Source organism: Mastigoproctus giganteus, chromosome 4 (genome assembly GCF_048544385.1).
Source record: "Mastigoproctus giganteus isolate SK-2022 chromosome 4, ASM4854438v1, whole genome shotgun sequence".
Lineage (NCBI taxonomy): Eukaryota > Metazoa > Arthropoda > Arachnida > Uropygi > Thelyphonidae > Mastigoproctus > Mastigoproctus giganteus.
The window spans coordinates 65,278,117-65,297,877 of record NC_143578.1 but is presented as its reverse complement, the minus strand read 5'-3'; the positions used below and the strand labels follow the sequence as shown (position 1 = coordinate 65,297,877).

Genomic DNA, 19,761 nt, shown 5'->3' with positions numbered 1-19,761 from the left:
TTTCTGTACACATTGTATTCCCCAAATTCCATTTTTGCATTCCTAATATCAGTTTGACACCACATCTCTGATATCCCAACAATATCTGCCTTTGATGTCTTGACCAACACTTCAAATTCATCAAATTTATTTACTATACTTCTAGCATTGGTATACAATGCAAGCATACATGCACCTATTCCTAGTTACCCTGACACATCCCATATACCCACCTGTTTCACGATGACTGCCATCAGTCCCTGAAACCTCCAGCACCCCTCGCTCCAGATTGCTACTTATTCTAATAGAAGTTATGTAAGAATCACTTTCACCTCTGCCTCGGCTACTTTTAACCTTTTAGTCTGTGAATCCCCCCAAGCTAGAATTTTTCCGATCCACCTAACACTGCCTCGATAGCATCAGCAAATATTCTTGCACCCTTTCCATTTAAGTGTATCCCATCCCTGTGGAAGCAGTCTCTCCTGCTAACAAACACAGACCACTCTGAAAAAAATTCTATCCCTTGAGCCTTGCACATTCCCTCCAGGGCTGAATTGATTGACAAGGCTCTCATCATATACTCCCTCCTATCGTTTATGGGCAGAATTGCAGACACTTTCAAATTTAACCCTAACTCACGACTTTTTTTGCAACATTAACCTGTACTTGTTAAGTAAATCTGCAGATCTCCTACTTTTAATGTCATTGGTACCAACGTGTACAACAATATTACCTTTTATGCCCTTAAAAGATGATATATGCTTTACAACGTCATCAACTTTTGCTCCTGGCAAACATACCCTGGTCCTGTTCCATCTATCCTTTTTACACAATATATTTCCCGTCTCCCTGACAATAGAGTCACCAACAATAACTAGTTCCTTTGGGACCAGCGCATTCTGCCTTGAAGATTGCCGCTGTGTTGCCTGATGCCCAGGAGTGAGCTCTGGCGTTGAGTTGGGGAGTTGAGTGCTTGATGGGCCCCTCATATTAATTTCTTCGAGGGCATCTACCCTATACCTCAAGCTCTCATAGACGCCCAGTAGAACGCTGAGTTGATGCCTAATTTCTAGACACTCTGCACCTGGCACACACACACAAAGACATCCTCCTTGGTTAGATCATGTTCTGTTCCAGAGAGTTTGGCAAACATTTCACAAGTTGCACATTTTTTTAGGCTGTGATGCATTGGAGAATTGCCCCCCCCCCTCAGTTCTCCCCCAAGTCACAGCACTCCTGCCACTTTGTGCCCATTGCTTTGCTACTCTAGTCTGAGGCATGATATTTTAAATTAATAAGATCAATAAATTTAATTGATTAATTGTCAATACTACGCTATCTAATAGAATCCTAAATGCAGTGATGCGTATTACGCTCTATAATTATACGTTAGAGCTACCTCTGACGTATTGATCTATGAAATGTATGATTTGTAGAATGACAATTATGAATAAACAGGAACAATAAATAGATTCTAAATTTTACACGGGCAAAGTGCCCTCAGTTCAACCATTTAGATCAATGATAACCTTTGCAACATTATCATTGATCTAATCAATCATTTATTGTAATTCTCAAAAAGTTGGTATGAATCAACCAAAAATTCAGCATCTTCATTTTTACATTTGAAAGCCAATGATCAAATGCAAGAGTACAGTTAGTATAATCATTTGAGTTAACCATGATTCTAGCTTGTGTGACTGCTAAATACGATGCGTTTCTTGTATTCTCTCTAGGTTGTAAAATTCTCTAACCCAGTATCGGCAACCCCAGATTGTAGCACAGTTATATTAGACATAGGTAGATCCATATGTGCAATAAAAACCTAGATGCTAGAGTATAAACAGAAATAGTATGCTTCTTTCCTGAATACCTAGTTTTTTAGGGTCTCAAAGTAAGCTCAGTTTAATTTTTGCCATTATTGAAATTTACAGACTCAATTCTTTAGCTCCATATGCCCACTGTAATGATAATATAATTAATACTTTTAATAATGCTGGGATTTTTATGTTTGAATTCCTTGATTGCTTTGCTTTTTTGAATATTTGGTAGTGCTGAATATTCGTAAGGTATTTTTTTATTTTCAGAAGTTTCAACTTGATAGATTTTTAGTAGCATTCTAATATGTTAGAAAAATATTTATAATAGAATTTTTATGTTACTTTCATCATAAAATTTTAAATTCATCTTTTCTCTTTCTTTCTTCCTGGTATACTTAGATGTTTTGTGCAGGAATTGGATCTTGCAGGAATGCAAGTGGATGTTGCACTTAGAAAATTCCAGACATTTTTTCGCATGCCTGTGAGTAAAAATATCATATTAGATTTCTCGTCTATTCAGAAGTTAGTTATTGAATTTTGACAATATATATAGCCTGTTTCCTCATTATAAAAAAGAGACAGTGATCACTGCTAAAGATTCAAAGTGCAATAACACCTTGTGTTATTTTTTTAGTTTTTGTTGTTAAAATGCAAACTATTAATAATAAACAACAGATTTAAACTTTTTTTTTGTTTGTTTTATAAAATGTAATTTTTAGATTTTTTAATGCTGCATATGCCACATCTATCATCAGAATTGATGTGGCCAGGGCATGCACAGCACATAGACTTGATATTTTGAGGGCTACCACATTGTAACAGTATGGTGATTGTTTAAATTACTTACTGCTTATATTAAGTAGCAACAGCATACCCGATTACATGTGTTGAGCATTGTAATTTGCAGCAAAGATTCACTGACAAATCACTATATTGCTACAATATTTATACAACTGAAAAAAGTTGAGAGCCAAAATCAACAGTCAATCAAATGAACAAATTTGATTTGCTTTTATATAATAAGTGCAAGTATTTGGTTTTTTTTTTTTTTTTTTTATATATTTTTGCTATGCTGCATATGCATATATATGAAAGTATAATTGTAATGTAGAGTATTTAGTTAATTAAATATTTTTATAATTCACAGTTTTGGATGTGTTAGATTTATAGGTCTCAAAATTTGTGAAAGGTAAAGAGGCATCAAAACTTAATTTGCACACTGCCATAAGAATACTTCAGTGTGGTTCTGGATGTAGCATATACCATTTTCAAGAAATATGAATTGGCTGCATTCAAGTTTATACAGCATCAGACAAAAAAAAAAAAAAAAAAAAAAACATTTCACCTGTCTCTGCCAGTTTATTTCGTTCTTCCTTGAATTTATTCAAACTACCCACCTCCACAGCCAGATGGGAGTTTGTTCCAACATCTACCCTCTGGCTCATGCACACTGACCTACAACTATCCTTCCTCAATTTGAATTTATGCCCCCGTGTGTGTGTGTGGTCTGAGCAAAAGGAAGGATTCCATTTAGCATTGAGCTTACTCAATCTATTCAAGGCCTTAAACACCTCATTCAGATTACATGCAGATACTTTTTGCAAACCTAGTCTTTCCTGGTAAGAGAGCCCTTTTGCTTCTCTCGCCAACCTTGTTGCGCTTCTCAAATCCACATCCTTCCAGAAGTGAGTCTTCCAGACCTATATGCTATATTCAAGATGTGGCCTAACCCACTGCCTTGTACAAAGGGATAATCACCTCCCTATCACTGCTAGTAAAATTCCTGTATATCATTGACAAAACCCCATGAGCATTTCTGGCTGTCTGTTTTCACTGCTGAGAGAACTTCATTATATATGACTGCACAATTACCCCCAGGTCTTTTTCATTCTCCACTCATCCCTGATTGTGATACCACACAGCTAGTACATTAATATACGATTGCTGCTACCCATATGAAGTATCTTGCATTTTTCAATATTAAACTTCAATTGCCACTTCTCAGCCAAACTGCCTAATATGCATAGATCTTGTCACAGTAGCATACTCTGGTTACTGTGATTAACTACTCTGCTAATAACATTAATCTAAGAAGAGTAGTGCCTATTGATAACCACTTCTTCTCCCACTCAAATCACTTTATCCATAGCAGCAACTTTCCGTTAATGCGACACGGCTCCAATGGGTATAGCAGTCTTTTATATATGACAGTATCAAAAGCTTTTCTGAATGTAAGTATATGATATCAAAATTATTTTTTTTCATCCAGTTCCTTTGTTATTGTACCATAGTATCCAGACAGACAAGATCACTACTTGATAAATCCATGCTATGACTGAAGTATAACTGCATTCTTATTGATATGGTCCTGCATTACTTCTTTAGCCAGTGACTCCATTATTTTCACTTGAACAGAAGTTAAGCTAACAGGTCTGTAATTACTTATGTCACTCAGTCCCCTTTTGTGAATTGGAGATACATTTGCACATCTACAGTCCATACAGACATCCCTTGAATCCAAAGATGCTCTCATAATCATGCTAAATGTTTGTTTATCTCTTTTGCTAACTCTTTTAATATAACTGGATAAATCCTATCTACCCCAGGGTTCTTTTTTATATTTAGCTTCTTCAATTTCTCCTCCACTTTTCTCTCAGTTATTGGAAAATCATTTAGCTCCCCACCAGACTTCGAAAAATTTTCCACACATGAATGTAAATGAAAAATACCCATTCAGACCTGAGCAGGGTCATCAATAGGTAATTCAGTCATATCTAGTGGACCAATGTGATTCAACCTCTTCCTTCTACAGTTTACAAAAGTAAAGAAGTTTTTGCTGCTTTTCTTTGCCAGTGACTTCTCATAATCTGCCTAGCTTGCCTGACCTCCTTTGTGACTTGTCTGCAGAGTTCTTTATATCTACTTTAGTCATCTGATAATTTATATGCATGTGGCAGTGAAGATTTTACTGTTTACTGCCACAAGTCTTATCAGTTCATCTGACATCCATTTAGGTCTGTGCCTTGAACTCTATCTCTGCAGTTCAAGGTAGTTTCTACAGTAACAACCCTGAATGCTTCCCATTTAGAATTTACTGTTAATCTCACCATGCAGAACTTAAAAACTGTCTGAGACTGCTATAGTCAACTATATGAAAGCAAAAGCCCTTTCCCTTGGCTAAGTAAATCTCACAGCAGTACAATATGATCACTGCCACATAGTGGGTCTTTTGCCTGCAGATTCTTAATGCATGAAGGTTCACTGCTGATAATCAGAACAGAAGTATTGCTTTCTCTTGTTGTTTCTATGCTGGTGTAGGAAACAATCATTCAATAAATCCCCCTCACACTGTCCCTTCTGTACCCTCCATGAAGACACCTCAAGGAGAGATGATAATGATGTGGCAGGACTCCATCCATAATACCCTAGATGTCACCTTTAAGAAACTATACCCAGATCGCATCCCCAAACAGCTTCAACTGGAGAGGGAAAATGCCCAGTATCACATTACAGTGGTAGAAGCTCACTACTACAGCCTACAAAATCAGGAATAAGAAATCTCCTGGAAAATACCTAATTGAGCCAGAAATTGCCAAAAAAAGTCATTGAGTATGAACCTGACCTCATTCTAAACCTCTATAACCACTGCCTGAAATGTGGGGCCTTCCACACAGATTGGAAAACTGCATTAGTCTGCCTAATACTCAAGAATCCATCCAAACCACCAGAACTGCCAAAATCCTTTAGGCCTGTTGCTCTGTTGTCCATCCTGGGCTCACATCTGGTGAGTATGGGCTTAGCACCCAGTGTCCTGAGCTGGATATCATCATTCTTCTCTTTCTTGGTGATTCCTTTCTACTTCTCTCTCTCTCTCTCTCTCTCTCTCTCTCTCTCTGGGTAACTTTGGAATTGTTTTTGTGGTACAGCATAAGCCTCAGGTTTCCTTGCACCATATGGCTAATAATAATAAAGGTCTTTGAGCAACTCTTTCGCCAGAGACTAGAAACCCACTACGAAACTGCAAGGCTGGCTGCTCCTAACCAATTTGGTTTCAAGCCAGGAAAATCAACCGTTGATGCACTAGGAAATATTATAGCCACAGCCACAAACTGCAACAATAAATACTTTCTGGCAATATCTGTGGACTTCCACCATAAGCCATTGAATGCCTTATGGTGGCTGAGTGTCCTGGATTGACTCAGATGAGCCAAGATACCAGAGAACCTATATAACTGCATCAGTAGCTATCTTTCAGATAGAAACATCGTGGTCAAGACCCCCTACAGGCACGTTTCAAGACATATATACTGAGGCCACCCATAAGGTTCCGTTCTAGGGCCCCTGCTCTGGAACTACATCCTGGATGACTTCTTCAACATCAACCTTGGAGAAGTCCAGTCACAAGCATATGTGGATGACCTGATCTTAATGCTGGGGGAAGACTCCAGGGCTCTCTTAGAGACCTATGCAAACTGTGTGCTGACAGTGCCACAAGAATGGGCTACTCACAACCAACTGAACATCTCATCTGCTAAGACCAGCTCTGTCTTACTGAGGGGCACGCTAGCACCAACCAGACTGCCACAGATAAAGATCCATGGCATTACCATAAAAATGCAAGCCCAAATACCTTGGAATAGTCAACCACAAAAATCTATCTTTATTACTGCATCTTGTCAACCTACATAAGAAGATCACAAACTACACTGCCCTAGTGACCAGGGTAACCTGGCTGGACTGGGGCCTCAAAAAGCACACCCTGGCACTCTTCTATAAGGCTGTTTTCATCCCTGTTGTCACTTACACCTCCGGGGTGTTGTTCGCAAAGACTCTGACCATCACCGAAAGCTAGAAACCATCCAGCGCTCTATTCTCCTAACAATAACAAGAGCTTGTCGCACAGTCTCAACCTATGCCCTGCAAGTCCTAGCAGGTGTACTACCTTTAGACCTAGAAATTGTCTGCACAAGTCTTCTCTATCAACTCTCCAAAGGAAAATCGGACACAATATTAGACTTCACCTCTGATCCACTCAACAACAGGACTGCAGAAGAAAAGAGACATCACCCATTTAACACAGGTTTGGCTGACTAGGTGGATGGAGTCTACAAAGGGGGCCATAACCTTTGTAGACTCCATTGGATCCCGACATGGTTTTCCCTGGGCCTACAAACAACCTTCCTTCTCACTGGGCACAGTCCCATTCATTCAAAACTAACTTCCTTCCGTATAACAGACAATCCTCTGTGTAACTGTGGATCCGAGGAAACCTGGGAACACCTTATGTACCACTTTACGAAGATTTCCGATGCATTCTCATGCAGATTCATTACCTTCTGCAGGATCAAGAAAACGATCTTCTGGAACACAAGCAACACTACTACGCCTTTTCAAAGTTTGTCCAAGACCTTTTTACCAGGCAATGAGTTTACCTCAACTGTAAACCTCCGCAGGAATAGTGCCATACAACTCCTTACTTGGTTTGTCCCAGGAGTCACACAACCACCAGCACAGCTCAGCTGCTGCCATTAGCCCTTCCTAGCCACGCTCCTTTGCCTCCACTCCCCAGACAGGAGGGGAATGTGACTCCTGGTCTCCTTCCCCCTTGCCACCCCTCTTTTCCCTCTGGTGGGGCATGGGCCTGTTCTACTGATTTGGGGGTCATCTTTTCTATGGACCTCTTATCTCTGTCTTTTTCTCCCAACTTTCAGTCATTCCCCCCTCTAACTTACATCTACTAGCATCTGAATCATCTCACATGTTTGAGCCCTACACCCAAAAACTTTACAGCAATCACATAACTAGTACTCCTTTTGGCTGACCCCTAGCTGTTGTGTGGGTTTTTTTTGTTTTTTTTTTTAAGGTCCTAGCCACTGAAATCTCAGGAAATTAGGTGGCAGGACTTTCCAGAGTTAATAACTATAATACTGTTGTACTTGGTCTACCTCTACGGGGCAGTGTGTGGACAGCGTTGGGTCCCATTAGGGACCCAGTGGCTAAATGACCAGAGGAACAACGGTACACAACACTACATATATGTGTACAAAATTCATACACCTTTAAACCTCTGACATTTACAGTGTTCTTTTTCACATCCACAATGTATACTACGCAGAGATGAGATGGGGAGACCCCTGGTGTCTTTTGACACTAAACGCACTCTATACTCTGTCCCTTCTGTAAACATTTTACTTTCCAAATCCCTGTGTAACACCATGTCTCTGGCATTCTCACAATGTATTCATTTGATAATTTGATCAGCATTCAGATTTGTTTACTATGCTCCTAACATTAGTGTACATACAAGTATACCTGCATTCTGTTTTTACTCTTAGTAGCCCTAGTAGTTGCTTGTTCCATAAGGATGCTCAGCAGGTCTTGAAGTCCCCAAAACCTTGCTTTCCAGGTTGCTGTTTGTTCCAATAGAAGCAGTGCAAGAATCACTTTCACCTCTGCCTATGGCTACTCTTAATCTATTAGTCTATGTATCCTCCCAACCTAACAGTTTTTTGACCCACCTAACACTGCCTTGATAGCATCAGCAAAATCCATGCACCCCTTCTATTTAAGTGTGTCCAGTGATGGGAATCAAAAGTTTTAAAAACCGATTCTCTATCATCTTACTCCCTCTTTTCAAAGTAAAAAAGAAAAACCAAACATAGTTTATTAATATTTTATTTTAATAAAATTTTGGATGTGAAATGGCCTTTAGTGACAGGTTCAGTGAACTCAGGAAATTCTAGGAACAGGTTTGCGCGAACAAGTGCAAACCAGCCGAATCCTACCGCTGAGTGTATCCCATCCCTGTAAAATCCCTCTTATTAACGAGCAGAGACTATGCTGTGAAAAATTCTACTCCGTGAGCCTGCACAGTCTCAAATTGATTGATAAGACTCTTATTAGCATTAGTAGGGCATATGATGCAAGAAAGCAAGCTTATAGAGCATCAGCCAGGGGAAAAAAAAAAAAAAAACACCCTTCCCATTTCACCCATCCATTCACTCCAAATATTTGTTTAGTTCTGCCTTGAACTTATGGTAGCAAAATTTCTGTATATCATTGACAAGACACCATGAGCTACTCTAGCAGCTTTTTTGCACTGCTCAGAAAACTTCGTATCTGACTCACAATTACCCCCAGGTCCTTTTCATTCTGCACTACCTTAGTGTAGTACCACTCAGTTGATACTTTACTCTGGGGTTACTGCTACCCATATGCAGTACTTTGCATTTGTCATTGTTAAACTTCAGTTGCCACCTCTGAGCCAATCTGCTCAACTTTTCCAGATCCTGTTGTAGTAGTGTACTGTCATTAACAGTCCTGCCAACCTTCGTATCATCTGCAAACTTAGATATTAACCCTGATACCTTCATCAATATCATTGATAAATACTGAAAACAACATTGGGCCTTACACTGAACTCTGGGGGACTCCACTAATAACATTAGGCCGTGAAGAGCAGTGTCCATTGATAACCACTCTGTCTTCTCCCACTCAACCATTCTTTTATCCATTGTAGCAACTTGCCCTTAATGCGATACTGCTCCAATTTGTCCATTTATCATCATGTACTTCCACCTATGACAGTTTGGGCAGGATTGCAGACACTCAATTTCAGTCTTTTTTTTTTTTTTTTTTTTTGTTAGTTATTGGGGCACTAGCCTCTGTGGCCATAATGCAACTCCCAAAGTTTTTGTATTTTCTACTCTGATGCAAGCTTGAGGTGGGATTCGAACCCACGACCTTTGGGTTGCCAGGTAGGCACCTTACCCGCCCGGCTAGCCTTGTCGGCTATTTTTCAGTCCTAACTTGCATCTTCCCCCCCCACCAAATTGCTCTGTACTTGTTAATTAAATCCTCAGATCTCCGACCCTTAATATCATTAGTACTAGCATGTACATCTGTATCACTTTTTGTGCCCTTAAAAGATGGGAGCTGCCATACAATGCCATCTACTTTAGTCCCTTGACAGATGTACCCTGGTCCTATTCCACCCATCCTTTTTGCACAGTATATTTCCCATTTCCCTGAAAATTCAGTCGCCAACTATAGCTATTTCCTGTGGGAACAAGGATTTCTGTAAAAGACATTTTTTTGTTGCTTGATACTAGAAAATGGGCTCAAGCATTTCAATTGTCAAAATATCTTATTTTTAAAATGGAAAAGCATTGTAAATATAGTTTCAAAAGTGTGCAAGTGAAGGAAACAGATATGCAGGAATGACAGTGTACTCACTTTAAAACACTGCTTTGCCTTGAAATAGAAAAATGATTTTTGGAATTCTACAAAAATACACAATACTACTGAGATGGCCTTGTCTTCTGTGATGCAACATGTTTTCATGTTGCTGGATTCTTGAACTTTGGCCATAAGATAAATGATACATACAGTTAAAATATATAAAAAATTCAGGGACAAGTAACACACACACACACACACACACCTGACATCACCAATTCAGTTTTGACTTGCTGTGGAATGACCACAAAGTGTGTGAAATGCTGTGAAATGCAGATACAGAATGTAAGCTACCATGCACCTGTTGAAATAACCTTGTTTCTTCTACCATTACTTAGGTACCTTGAAGTGCAGAAAATGAGTGAAATAAAAATCTATTTTGTTCATCTTTTGTACTTTTTGAGGTTCCCTCAGTAATGGCTAAAGCAACAGGAGTTTCAATATGTGAGTGTGAGCTTTTGTTCTATGCCCATAGTTTATGGCATTCGCAACCATTCCATAGTAAGGGAAAACTGTTTTAGCAACCTCAGATATGTACATTACTAGTGCCTAAAATCTTTCAGATGGTTACTGCTGGCACAATTTTTTTTTTCTATGAAAAAGTTCTCCAACCCTTACTCTCAGCCTGCATGAAAATCTGTGATTTTATAGAATTCTTCATATTCTGTAGTTTCTGTTCCTGTACTAGGTTATTTTGATCAATTTATTTCAATGTTACTTTTATATTCAGTTTTGTTTTGTTTTTTTTATAGACTGTTCATTGTTCTGATTCCATTTAAGGCTTTAAATGGAGTAAATGAACTAAATGCTGATGACATCCTTACTTTCTCAGGTTTTTGCTTTCAGTCAGAGAGTAATTTATTTTTGAAACAAATTACCATTTGCTGTCAAGGAAGTGGGTAGATGAATAAATTTAAGGAAGAGTTGGAGAAATTATTGGAGAGGAAGAACAGATGAGATGAAAAGTGTTATTTTATTATTTAATTATTTTTTTGTTGATGCTATTTAAGCTTCCTTCCTTGCATCACTTGATGTAACATCTAGACCTTATCCCAGAACATTTGTATCTTGATTTATATAGACATTTGAGCTGACCTTGGAAGATACTGATCACCTTGTCAGATGAAGAGTCAAGAGAGTAGTGCACAAATTGCTCTGAGATAAAGCACATCTCAAATTATTGGTTATACTCCTTGAAAGGAGTATAACCAATTATTATACTCCTTGAGAGGAGTATAATAATTGGTTCAGCACTGGAGGAATTGCATAGAAAAGAATAGAAACTACAAAAGGTTCAATGTTTTGCTTATTTTGCAAATTACAAGACTTCTTGAATTCCTTCTTCCCCACCCCCTTATTCTTATCTTTGTCAATGTTAAAATATTGCATTAAATATTGATAAGAATGTGCTGATATCTTTTGAGCTATTAGTGCACTGGATTTATATATTAAGTTGGTTGAAACAGTCCATTATCCAGGTGGTGCCACATAACAAAAATAAATCAGCTAACAAAAACCTATTTGTATCTAACTGTTATTAAAAATTACTTCAATGATTTTAAAAGGAAAATTAACTTAGCTTTTTAGCAGGCTCACTTTTCACTCAGCTGAGTTTTACTGTAATGAAATGCAATGTAGTAAAAGAAAAGATTCATTTCATGCTTTGATAATCAGAAAAAGGATTGTAGTGTATTACTGTGTTAGTAATAATGTTTACTTGAAAGAGAAAAGTTGAAACAGACATATTTGGAGTAAATGGCATCGTCTGAGCATTGTTTTATGTTATTTGCATTGTATGCTATTAATTTTGGAAAAAGAACCAGTTTGTTTTTTATTGGAAAAACCACTCCAAATTCTGTATGTGATTACTAGTTGCAGTAATTCATCTTCTTTTTCTTGTTAATCTGATTTAATAAGTTACCATTAATTGCTAGTTAAGCCCTAAAGAAAGAGTTTGTCAGTCCAAAACATGTTATTCTTCTATGCGTAATTGGTCCAAAATATTTTCTCTTTTAGACGTGAACCAAGTGTTAATGAATTTCTCAACATTGATATTCCAAATAATGGTAATTTCTTTTTACATTCATGACTATGTGGACAGCTATGAATACCAAAAGAAAAACTCAGATGCACTCAGCTTCATGCTCTCTCACATGTACATGCCCAGTTATTAGGAAATACAATATTTTATATAATTGTTGTTAAAGTTAAGAAATTTTTAATTAAGTTTCAAAAATAAACTAATTGGTTTTTTTTTCCTTTCAAGGGTGAAGCTCAAAAAATTGAACGCCTTGTTGAAGTTTTTAGCCACAGGTATATTGAATGTAATAGAGATATTGTTTCTAAATTTCAAAGTCCAGACACAGTTTTTGTTTTGGCTTTCGCTATCATTATGCTCAATACAGATTTACATACACCCAACATGAAAGCAGATAAGAGGATGAAACAGGATGACTTCATCAAAAATCTAAGAGGTAGGATTTAAAAATGTTTGTTTATTAAGTAGCTTCTTATAAAATTTTTTGCTGCTTAAACTAAAAGCATTTTCAAATCAATTAATATAACACTCTTGTAGTAACTGTATTATTAATAACCATCTATAATAAAACCAGCACTTGTATAGGGGATTCAAAATTTATGCAATCCAAACTGTAAGTATTAATTTATCATTGACAACTTTATGGAATTTGATTCTGACTTTATGATATCCCCATTGGTCATCCCTGGATGTGTAATAGTTGTTATATGTTAGGTTTTAATCACTAACCACTAGTGTTTGTATACTGCGAAGGCAGCATGTCATTTTTCCCAGCACAGCACATGCTGATCACTGAACAGTTGTGATCTCCAAATTTTTCACAAGGATTGTGCAGGAGTGGTACATACTGACAACCTTTACATTTTTGCATGAATTAAAAGTCAATATCAAAACAGAAATTTTAGTGAATTGTTCAAATTCACTGAAATTTATCATTGACACATCAGATATAGTGAAATAAGTTTGTGCTTACATTTGGGAAGGAGGACACTTAGGACATGTTCATCATATATTGTGCTCTCCATTATAATTATGCATATAATAATTGAAATAAAACTGAAAGTATACTATGGGTTGAATTTCTTTTGAATTACTCTGAATTTCATCGGGTTGATTCAAAATATGTGACCTTTTTTCAAAACTTGAAGTTAGTTATCATTTTTACTTTCAGATTATGAATATTAAAAACTAAGTTAAATTTATGATTACTTTCTGGATAATATAAAGACTACTAATGCAGCATATATTAGAAATTTTATTCAGAGATAATATTAACCACAAATGATCCAGAGGTCAAGTGTTATAAAGCTTTTGTTTTACAAATTTTTACTGGTAAAATACATTGTAAATTAGTTAGCTCAATTCTTTTTAAAGAGATTTTTCTAGGAAATTACAACAGTTTTAGTAGGATTGTTAGTTCATTAAGCAGTGTCTGCTTTTGAATATAGAGCAAAACAGATCATTGCTGAATTTCATGATGAGTAGACTTTTTTGTTGCTTGATGGAAAATATTTTAACCCACCACTATAAAATAGTACCAATTGTATATTGTTTATTGTGAGTGTACATGCATGAATAGCAATGTTCATTGAAGTAGTATTTTAATTAATGGAAAATTTGATATATGGCTTTTGGAGAATTCTTGATTTGTAAGTGGTTGTTTTTAAAGTGACATATGCAACACACACACACACACACACACTTGGTTTGTAAGACAGTTAGGCTTCTTTCACATTGATTAATTATTCTGACTAGAAATGAAATTTTAAACTAAAACTTAGGTACTGTTTATCAACAATCCAACTTATAACCTTTGTTCAACTGTGTGGGCTGATTGGAAATTTTATAAGCTGCTAATCCAAGAGCAAATTAATCCTTCCAATTTCTTCTGTCATCCAGTCCTTTAGCTCTTGAATTGAGAGTGGTTTTGTTTCATAAACTCTCACCTTTAGATATCCCCAAAGAAAAAAGTCAGAAGCAGTCAAGTTAGGAGATCTTGATAGCCAGTACCTTGTCAAACTTTGAAACCAAGCGACCAGGAAACATTCTCCTCAGAATGGCCATACTTTTAGCATTAGCATTGGCATATGATGCAAGAAAGCAAGCTTATGCAGCAGCAGCCAAAAAAAAACCCTACCATTTCATCCCTCCATTCATTCCAAATGCCTGTCCAGCTCAGCCTTAAATTTATTTAGCCTATTAGCTTCCACAACAAAAGATGGAAGCCTATTCCACCAATCAACTACTCGCTGGCTAAAGGCAAATTTCTGCACATCTATGCTACAACTTTTTCTCAGTTTGAAACTGTGCCCCCTCAGGTTCTTAGTCTGAGCAAGAGGAAGAATCCCATCAGCATTTAGCTTGCTAAACCCATTCAAGGCCTTGTACACCTCAATCAAATCTTCTCGCAGGTGCCTATTCTCCAGGCACTGCAATTTGCAGAACTTAGGTCTTTCATGGTAAGAGCACCCCTTTGTTCCCCTCACCAATCTTGTTGCCCTTCTTTGTACTCGCTCTAGCAACTCTACATCCTTCCTAAAATGAGGCCTCCAGACCTGTACACAGTACTCTAGGTGTGGCCTGACCATTGCCTTGTATAACAGGATAATCACCTCCCTGTCCCAGCTAGCAAAATTCCTATATATCATTGACAAGACTCCATGACCTGCCTGGCAGCTCATCTGCACTGCTCAGCAAACTTCATATTTGACTGCACAATTACCCCCAGATATTTTTCACTTAACACTTCCCTGAGTGTAGTACCACACAGTTGGTATGTTTCTCTTCGGTTATTGCTACCCCTATGCAGTACTTTACATTTGTCAATGTTAAACTTCAGTTGCCACTTCTCAGCCCATTTTCCCAACTTATCTAGATTGTATCATCTGCAAACTTGGACATTAAACCCAATATACCTTCATCAATATCATTGATAAATATACAAAACAACAATTGGCCCAACACCGATCCCTGGGGAACTCCACTAATAACATTTGTCCATGAAGAGCAGTGTCCATTGATTACCACTCTCTGTTGTCTCCCACTCAACCATTCCTTTATCCATTGTAACAACTTACCCTTAATGACATACCTCACCAATTTGTACAGCAGTCTTTCATGTGTAACAGTATCAAAAGCTTTCCTGAAATCCAAGTACAGTCAATTCCAGCTATTTGGGACACATCGGGACTAGTGCATTTTGGCCCGATTATCCGAAGTTTCATGTAAATAGTTAAAAATACAGTGGACCCCGCTTTACAATTGGTTCACTGTAAAATTAAATCACGTTACAATGGACTCCCCATAGTAAAGTATTGTTCACTATACGATGTGTAGTAAGTGACGGTCATTGTGATCACGTTTGTGAATTGAATTTTAATTCTATTAAACAGCGATTCTAATTATTGAAAATGGGAGGAATATTATCCACATGCTATAAAAGTAAAGATATATTAAACACAAATTCACCCTCTATTACCTTACCAATTAAAAAATTAAACGATACATGAAAATCGGAAGAATATACGTGAAAATTAGAATAATTAATACGTACCGTAATATGTACATACAAACTAGTTGACATTTCTGTTCACTGACATTTGTGGGTGGGGGTTAAAATTTATAACAGTAAAACGATAAGCAATCAATAACAAAAAACACGGCACACACAAATTGCAAGTAACACGATACGTTCAAGTGAGAACAGAGAAACAAATTATGAAGCTTTAAAAATAGGAATGAAGGGAATATTCTGAAAATTAATTTTTTTATATGATTGACGATTCCATGGAAGTGTAAACATATTTCACTATAATAACCCACAGAATTCCAGCTGTCGGTATTATTGCAAATTCAATAAGATTGAGTTTACTATCCATTTATGATAGATTGCACTAACAGAAAAGCCCAATAAACAGGCGACTGCTAATTGTTTTATGGTTGTGACCTCCAGAAATCTGACTGAACCACGTGGTATGGTCGGGGACAATCGTAGGGTAATCTCCAGTGCTGCGGTCTCCTGCCCCGATTAAACGGCATGTTGTCTCAATTAAGCGAAGTAAACCCTGGCTATTTTCTCGATTGAGTTCTGTTTTTTTAAGATTTTCCCCAAATAAATGGCTACCCCGATTAACCAGTGGCCCAAATAACCGGAATCCACTGTATATGATATCAAAATTATTTTTGGCATTCAGTTCCTTTGTGACCACATCATAGTTGTTTGTCTTGAAGCGTGCAATGTTTCTCTGTCTTGTTGAAACCAGATATTATTTTTATCTGAACCTGTGTAACTCCTCAACCAAAAACATTTCCAACATTGTACTGTATCAATCAGCAGTTACTGTTACAGTCTGACCGCTCTCTTCAAAGAAATATAATCTGATTACCCCAAATGCAGATGCACCACACCAGACAGTTGCCTTCTCACTATATAGGTGCTTTTGGTGCAGTTCCATTGTATTAGTCCCCGATCAATAGCAAAAGTTCTACTCATTAACAAATCCAGAAAGGTAAAAATGGGCCTCATTCAAAATGTCCATAAATTGTTCTACAGAACTGCACTTGAGCAAATTTTATACAAGTGGAACTGAAGGTCATTGTGCAAAATTTGTCTTAGACTTCTGTTATAAGCATTCTTAAGGTGATCATTTGTCTCCTTGCTGACTGGAATGGACTTCGCAACACTGTATTTCTGACTCCCTCAACAGTCCCAGGTGTGCAAATTATATGCATACTCCCGACAATCAATTGTTTACACTACCACTAGTGTGAAAAGCTTTGACCTGCCTTAATATTGTGTTCCAAGAGGGAACACAATATTAAGTGTACTGAGACATGGCTGCATGTCTCAGTACATGAAACTGAAGTCAAAACCTTCTTTGTCTGCATAATAGGTTTTACTAGAGGTGAGCGGACGCGCTTAGTCAGGGCTCCTCAGTTAAGTGGTTTACTTTTGGATAGTGCTTTTAAATATTTGATTTATTTAGATATTGTTGGATTATTTTGTTATAGGTTTTCCTGTAACAGTTTGATTTTAATAATATTATAGATATAATTTTTTAAAGTTAACTTTCATTGATATTTATTTAATTTTATAATGGTAGTTACGAGATCTGCCTTAAACACGTCACAGGGTATCGTGACTCACACGGAAATAGCCGATGACAATTTACGGCTGAGTAATGATTTAATCCGTTGTGGAATGTTTTCCAAGGTTGACCAGGTGACTAATCCTACCTCACCTGGGGATTCTTTTCTTTGTGATCGATGTAAGGAGTGCACCGATCTTAAATTACAATTTGGTGCACTGATGGAACAATTTGAGTCCCTGAAAAACCGAGTGCTTGCCCTCGAGAATAATGCATCTGGGAGCTTATCAGGGACTCAAAACTCCAGCAATCTACCAAGTGATGCACACCTGATTCGAGCCTCAAAACAGAAAAACCAAGTGCAAACTACTCTGGTAAAAAAGGACATTGTTTTATTAGGAGACTCCATTGTCAGGGAAACGGGGAATATTTTTTTGTAATAAGGATAGGTGGAGCAGAACCAAGGTATGTCTGCCAGGAGCAACTATTGATGATGTCACCAACAGATTGTCAGATTTTAAAGGGGGTAAAGAAAATATTATTATTCATGTGTGGACTAATGATATTAAACATATACGATCTGACAATTTGTTGGAAAAATACAGGACCATGCTGAGGAAATGTCGCAAGCTAGGCCATAATGTCTATGTGTCTGCAATTCTGCCAAGACACGATAGGAGGGATTATATGTTAAGAGCCTTGTGGATTAACTCAAGACTTGAAGGAATCTGCAAGGCTTTAGGGAGGAAATTTCTATCAGCATGGCCCACACTTGTAGGTAGAAGGAATTTGTTTTGTAGAGACGGGATACACTTAAACAAAGGTGGTGCAAAGGTTTTTGCCAGTATTATTGAGGATACCTTAAAGGTTCAGGGAAACTGCTAGTTAGGGGGGATGTGGGTAATACTGACACGCATTTATCTGATAATATTGGTCAAAGTAACTCTTGCACATACCTTAAGAGTTCTTATCTGTTACCCCAACTGGACGTATTATCTAGATGTTCTGGAAACAGAAACGTTTCACGTGAGCGGGTAGCTAATATCAGGGAAGAGAGCCTAAAAAACTTCAAGGGTTGTGTTAGGGTTGTTAAATATACAAGAACAGTAAATCTTAATTGTTTATACAGTAACGTTAGAAGTGTCGTCAATAAAATGAGCGAATTCAAAGTGCTGGTTAAAACAAGTAACACGGACATAATAGGGCTTACAGAGGCCACTCGGAAATTGGGGATGATGAGTTTAAGTATGGCTTGTATAATGTATTTAGGAAGGATAGGGTAGATAGAAGGGGTGGTGTGGTAATGCTTCTTATCAGAAGCAGCCTGAGTGCGACAATAGCTTTCCCGGATTCAGACATTTCACATGCTAGTATAGAATCTGTATGGTGTGAGATAGTTGGAAACAAAGGTATAATGCGAGTAGGAGTAATCTACAGACCAGGTGATTGTGAAAATTATGACAAAAGCCTCTACATGCAAATGGAACGGGCAAGTAAGCGTCAATGCCTTATTATGGGTGATTTCAATTTGCCTCTAATTGATTGGAGTAAATGGGAAGGAAACTCAACATGGGGAACAAAACTTTTAAATCAACTAGATGACAGTTATTTGTATCAACATGTCAGGGAAAGTACTAGAGAAAAGAATATCCTAGACCTCAACATCACCCATGAATCAGATGACATAACAGGGCTGACAGTAGAGGAACCAGTGGCAGGAAGTGATCACGGAGTTCTACAGTGGATGATGACGAGAGAGGTAGCAGAAGTAAAAGGCAAAGGAATGGGTTTTAATTTCAGAAAAGGAAATTACGATGCCTTAAGGTACTACATGGCCTCTATTAACTGGGTAGATATCACGCAGAGAATGAATACATTTGAATTGTGGTACGCTTTTAAAACATTAATCACAGATGCCTTGAATGCGTATATACCATTAAAAAAATACTCCACGAGAAGGGTTCCAAGTTGGATAAATAGTGAAGTTGCCACATTACTTGAACAGAAAAAGGTGGCATGGAAAGGTTACAGAGCAATAAAAAGTACTGAAGCCTATAACAGCTACAAGGTGATGTGTAATAGAGCCACAGAAAAGGTTCGACAGGCAAGGGCAGTTTATGAGAAATCACTAGCAAACAGAGCAAAGAGGGGGGGGTCAGACATAAAGAATTCTTCACATATATAAATGCCAAGAAGAGCAGGACAAACCAGATCGGACCTTTACGTAAGGGAAAGGGGATAGTATTAAATACACCAGCTGCCATTGCAGATGAACTCAACAGTTATTTTGCATCGATATTTACAAATGAAAAGCCTTTTGTGGCAATGGGAAATTGTGGGGGCGAAGTTAAAAAATATGTAATTAATGATATTGAAATTTCGCAAGATTATTTAATGAAAAAAAACTTTCGAGCCTGCAGACCAGTAAGGCTCCTGGAATTGATGGAATATACCCTATAATCTTAAGGGAGGTGGCAAGCGAGTGCATTGAACCATTGAGGCTAATTATGCGAGCATCACTAGACTCTGGGGAGATTCCCTTGGATTGGAAAAGTGCAAATGTATCTCCCATACATAAGGGTGGCTCTAAAAGTGAAGT

At 37.6% G+C, this 19,761-nt stretch overlaps 1 protein-coding gene across 6 annotated transcripts in view; it reads left to right on the top strand.

Moving 5' to 3' along the window:
* Positions 1–19,761, top strand: part of LOC150086802 (IQ motif and SEC7 domain-containing protein 1-like) — an 829,530-nt gene that overhangs the window by 747,003 nt on the left and 62,766 nt on the right. For all 6 annotated transcript variants that reach the window (XM_090372763.1, XM_090372760.1, XM_090372762.1 and 3 more), the window contains 2 exons: positions 2,199–2,280; positions 12,304–12,511. In XM_090372763.1, coding sequence (XP_090228889.1) covers positions 2,199–2,280; positions 12,304–12,511 — 290 coding nt within the window. The remainder of the gene's footprint in view (positions 1–2,198; positions 2,281–12,303; positions 12,512–19,761) is intronic.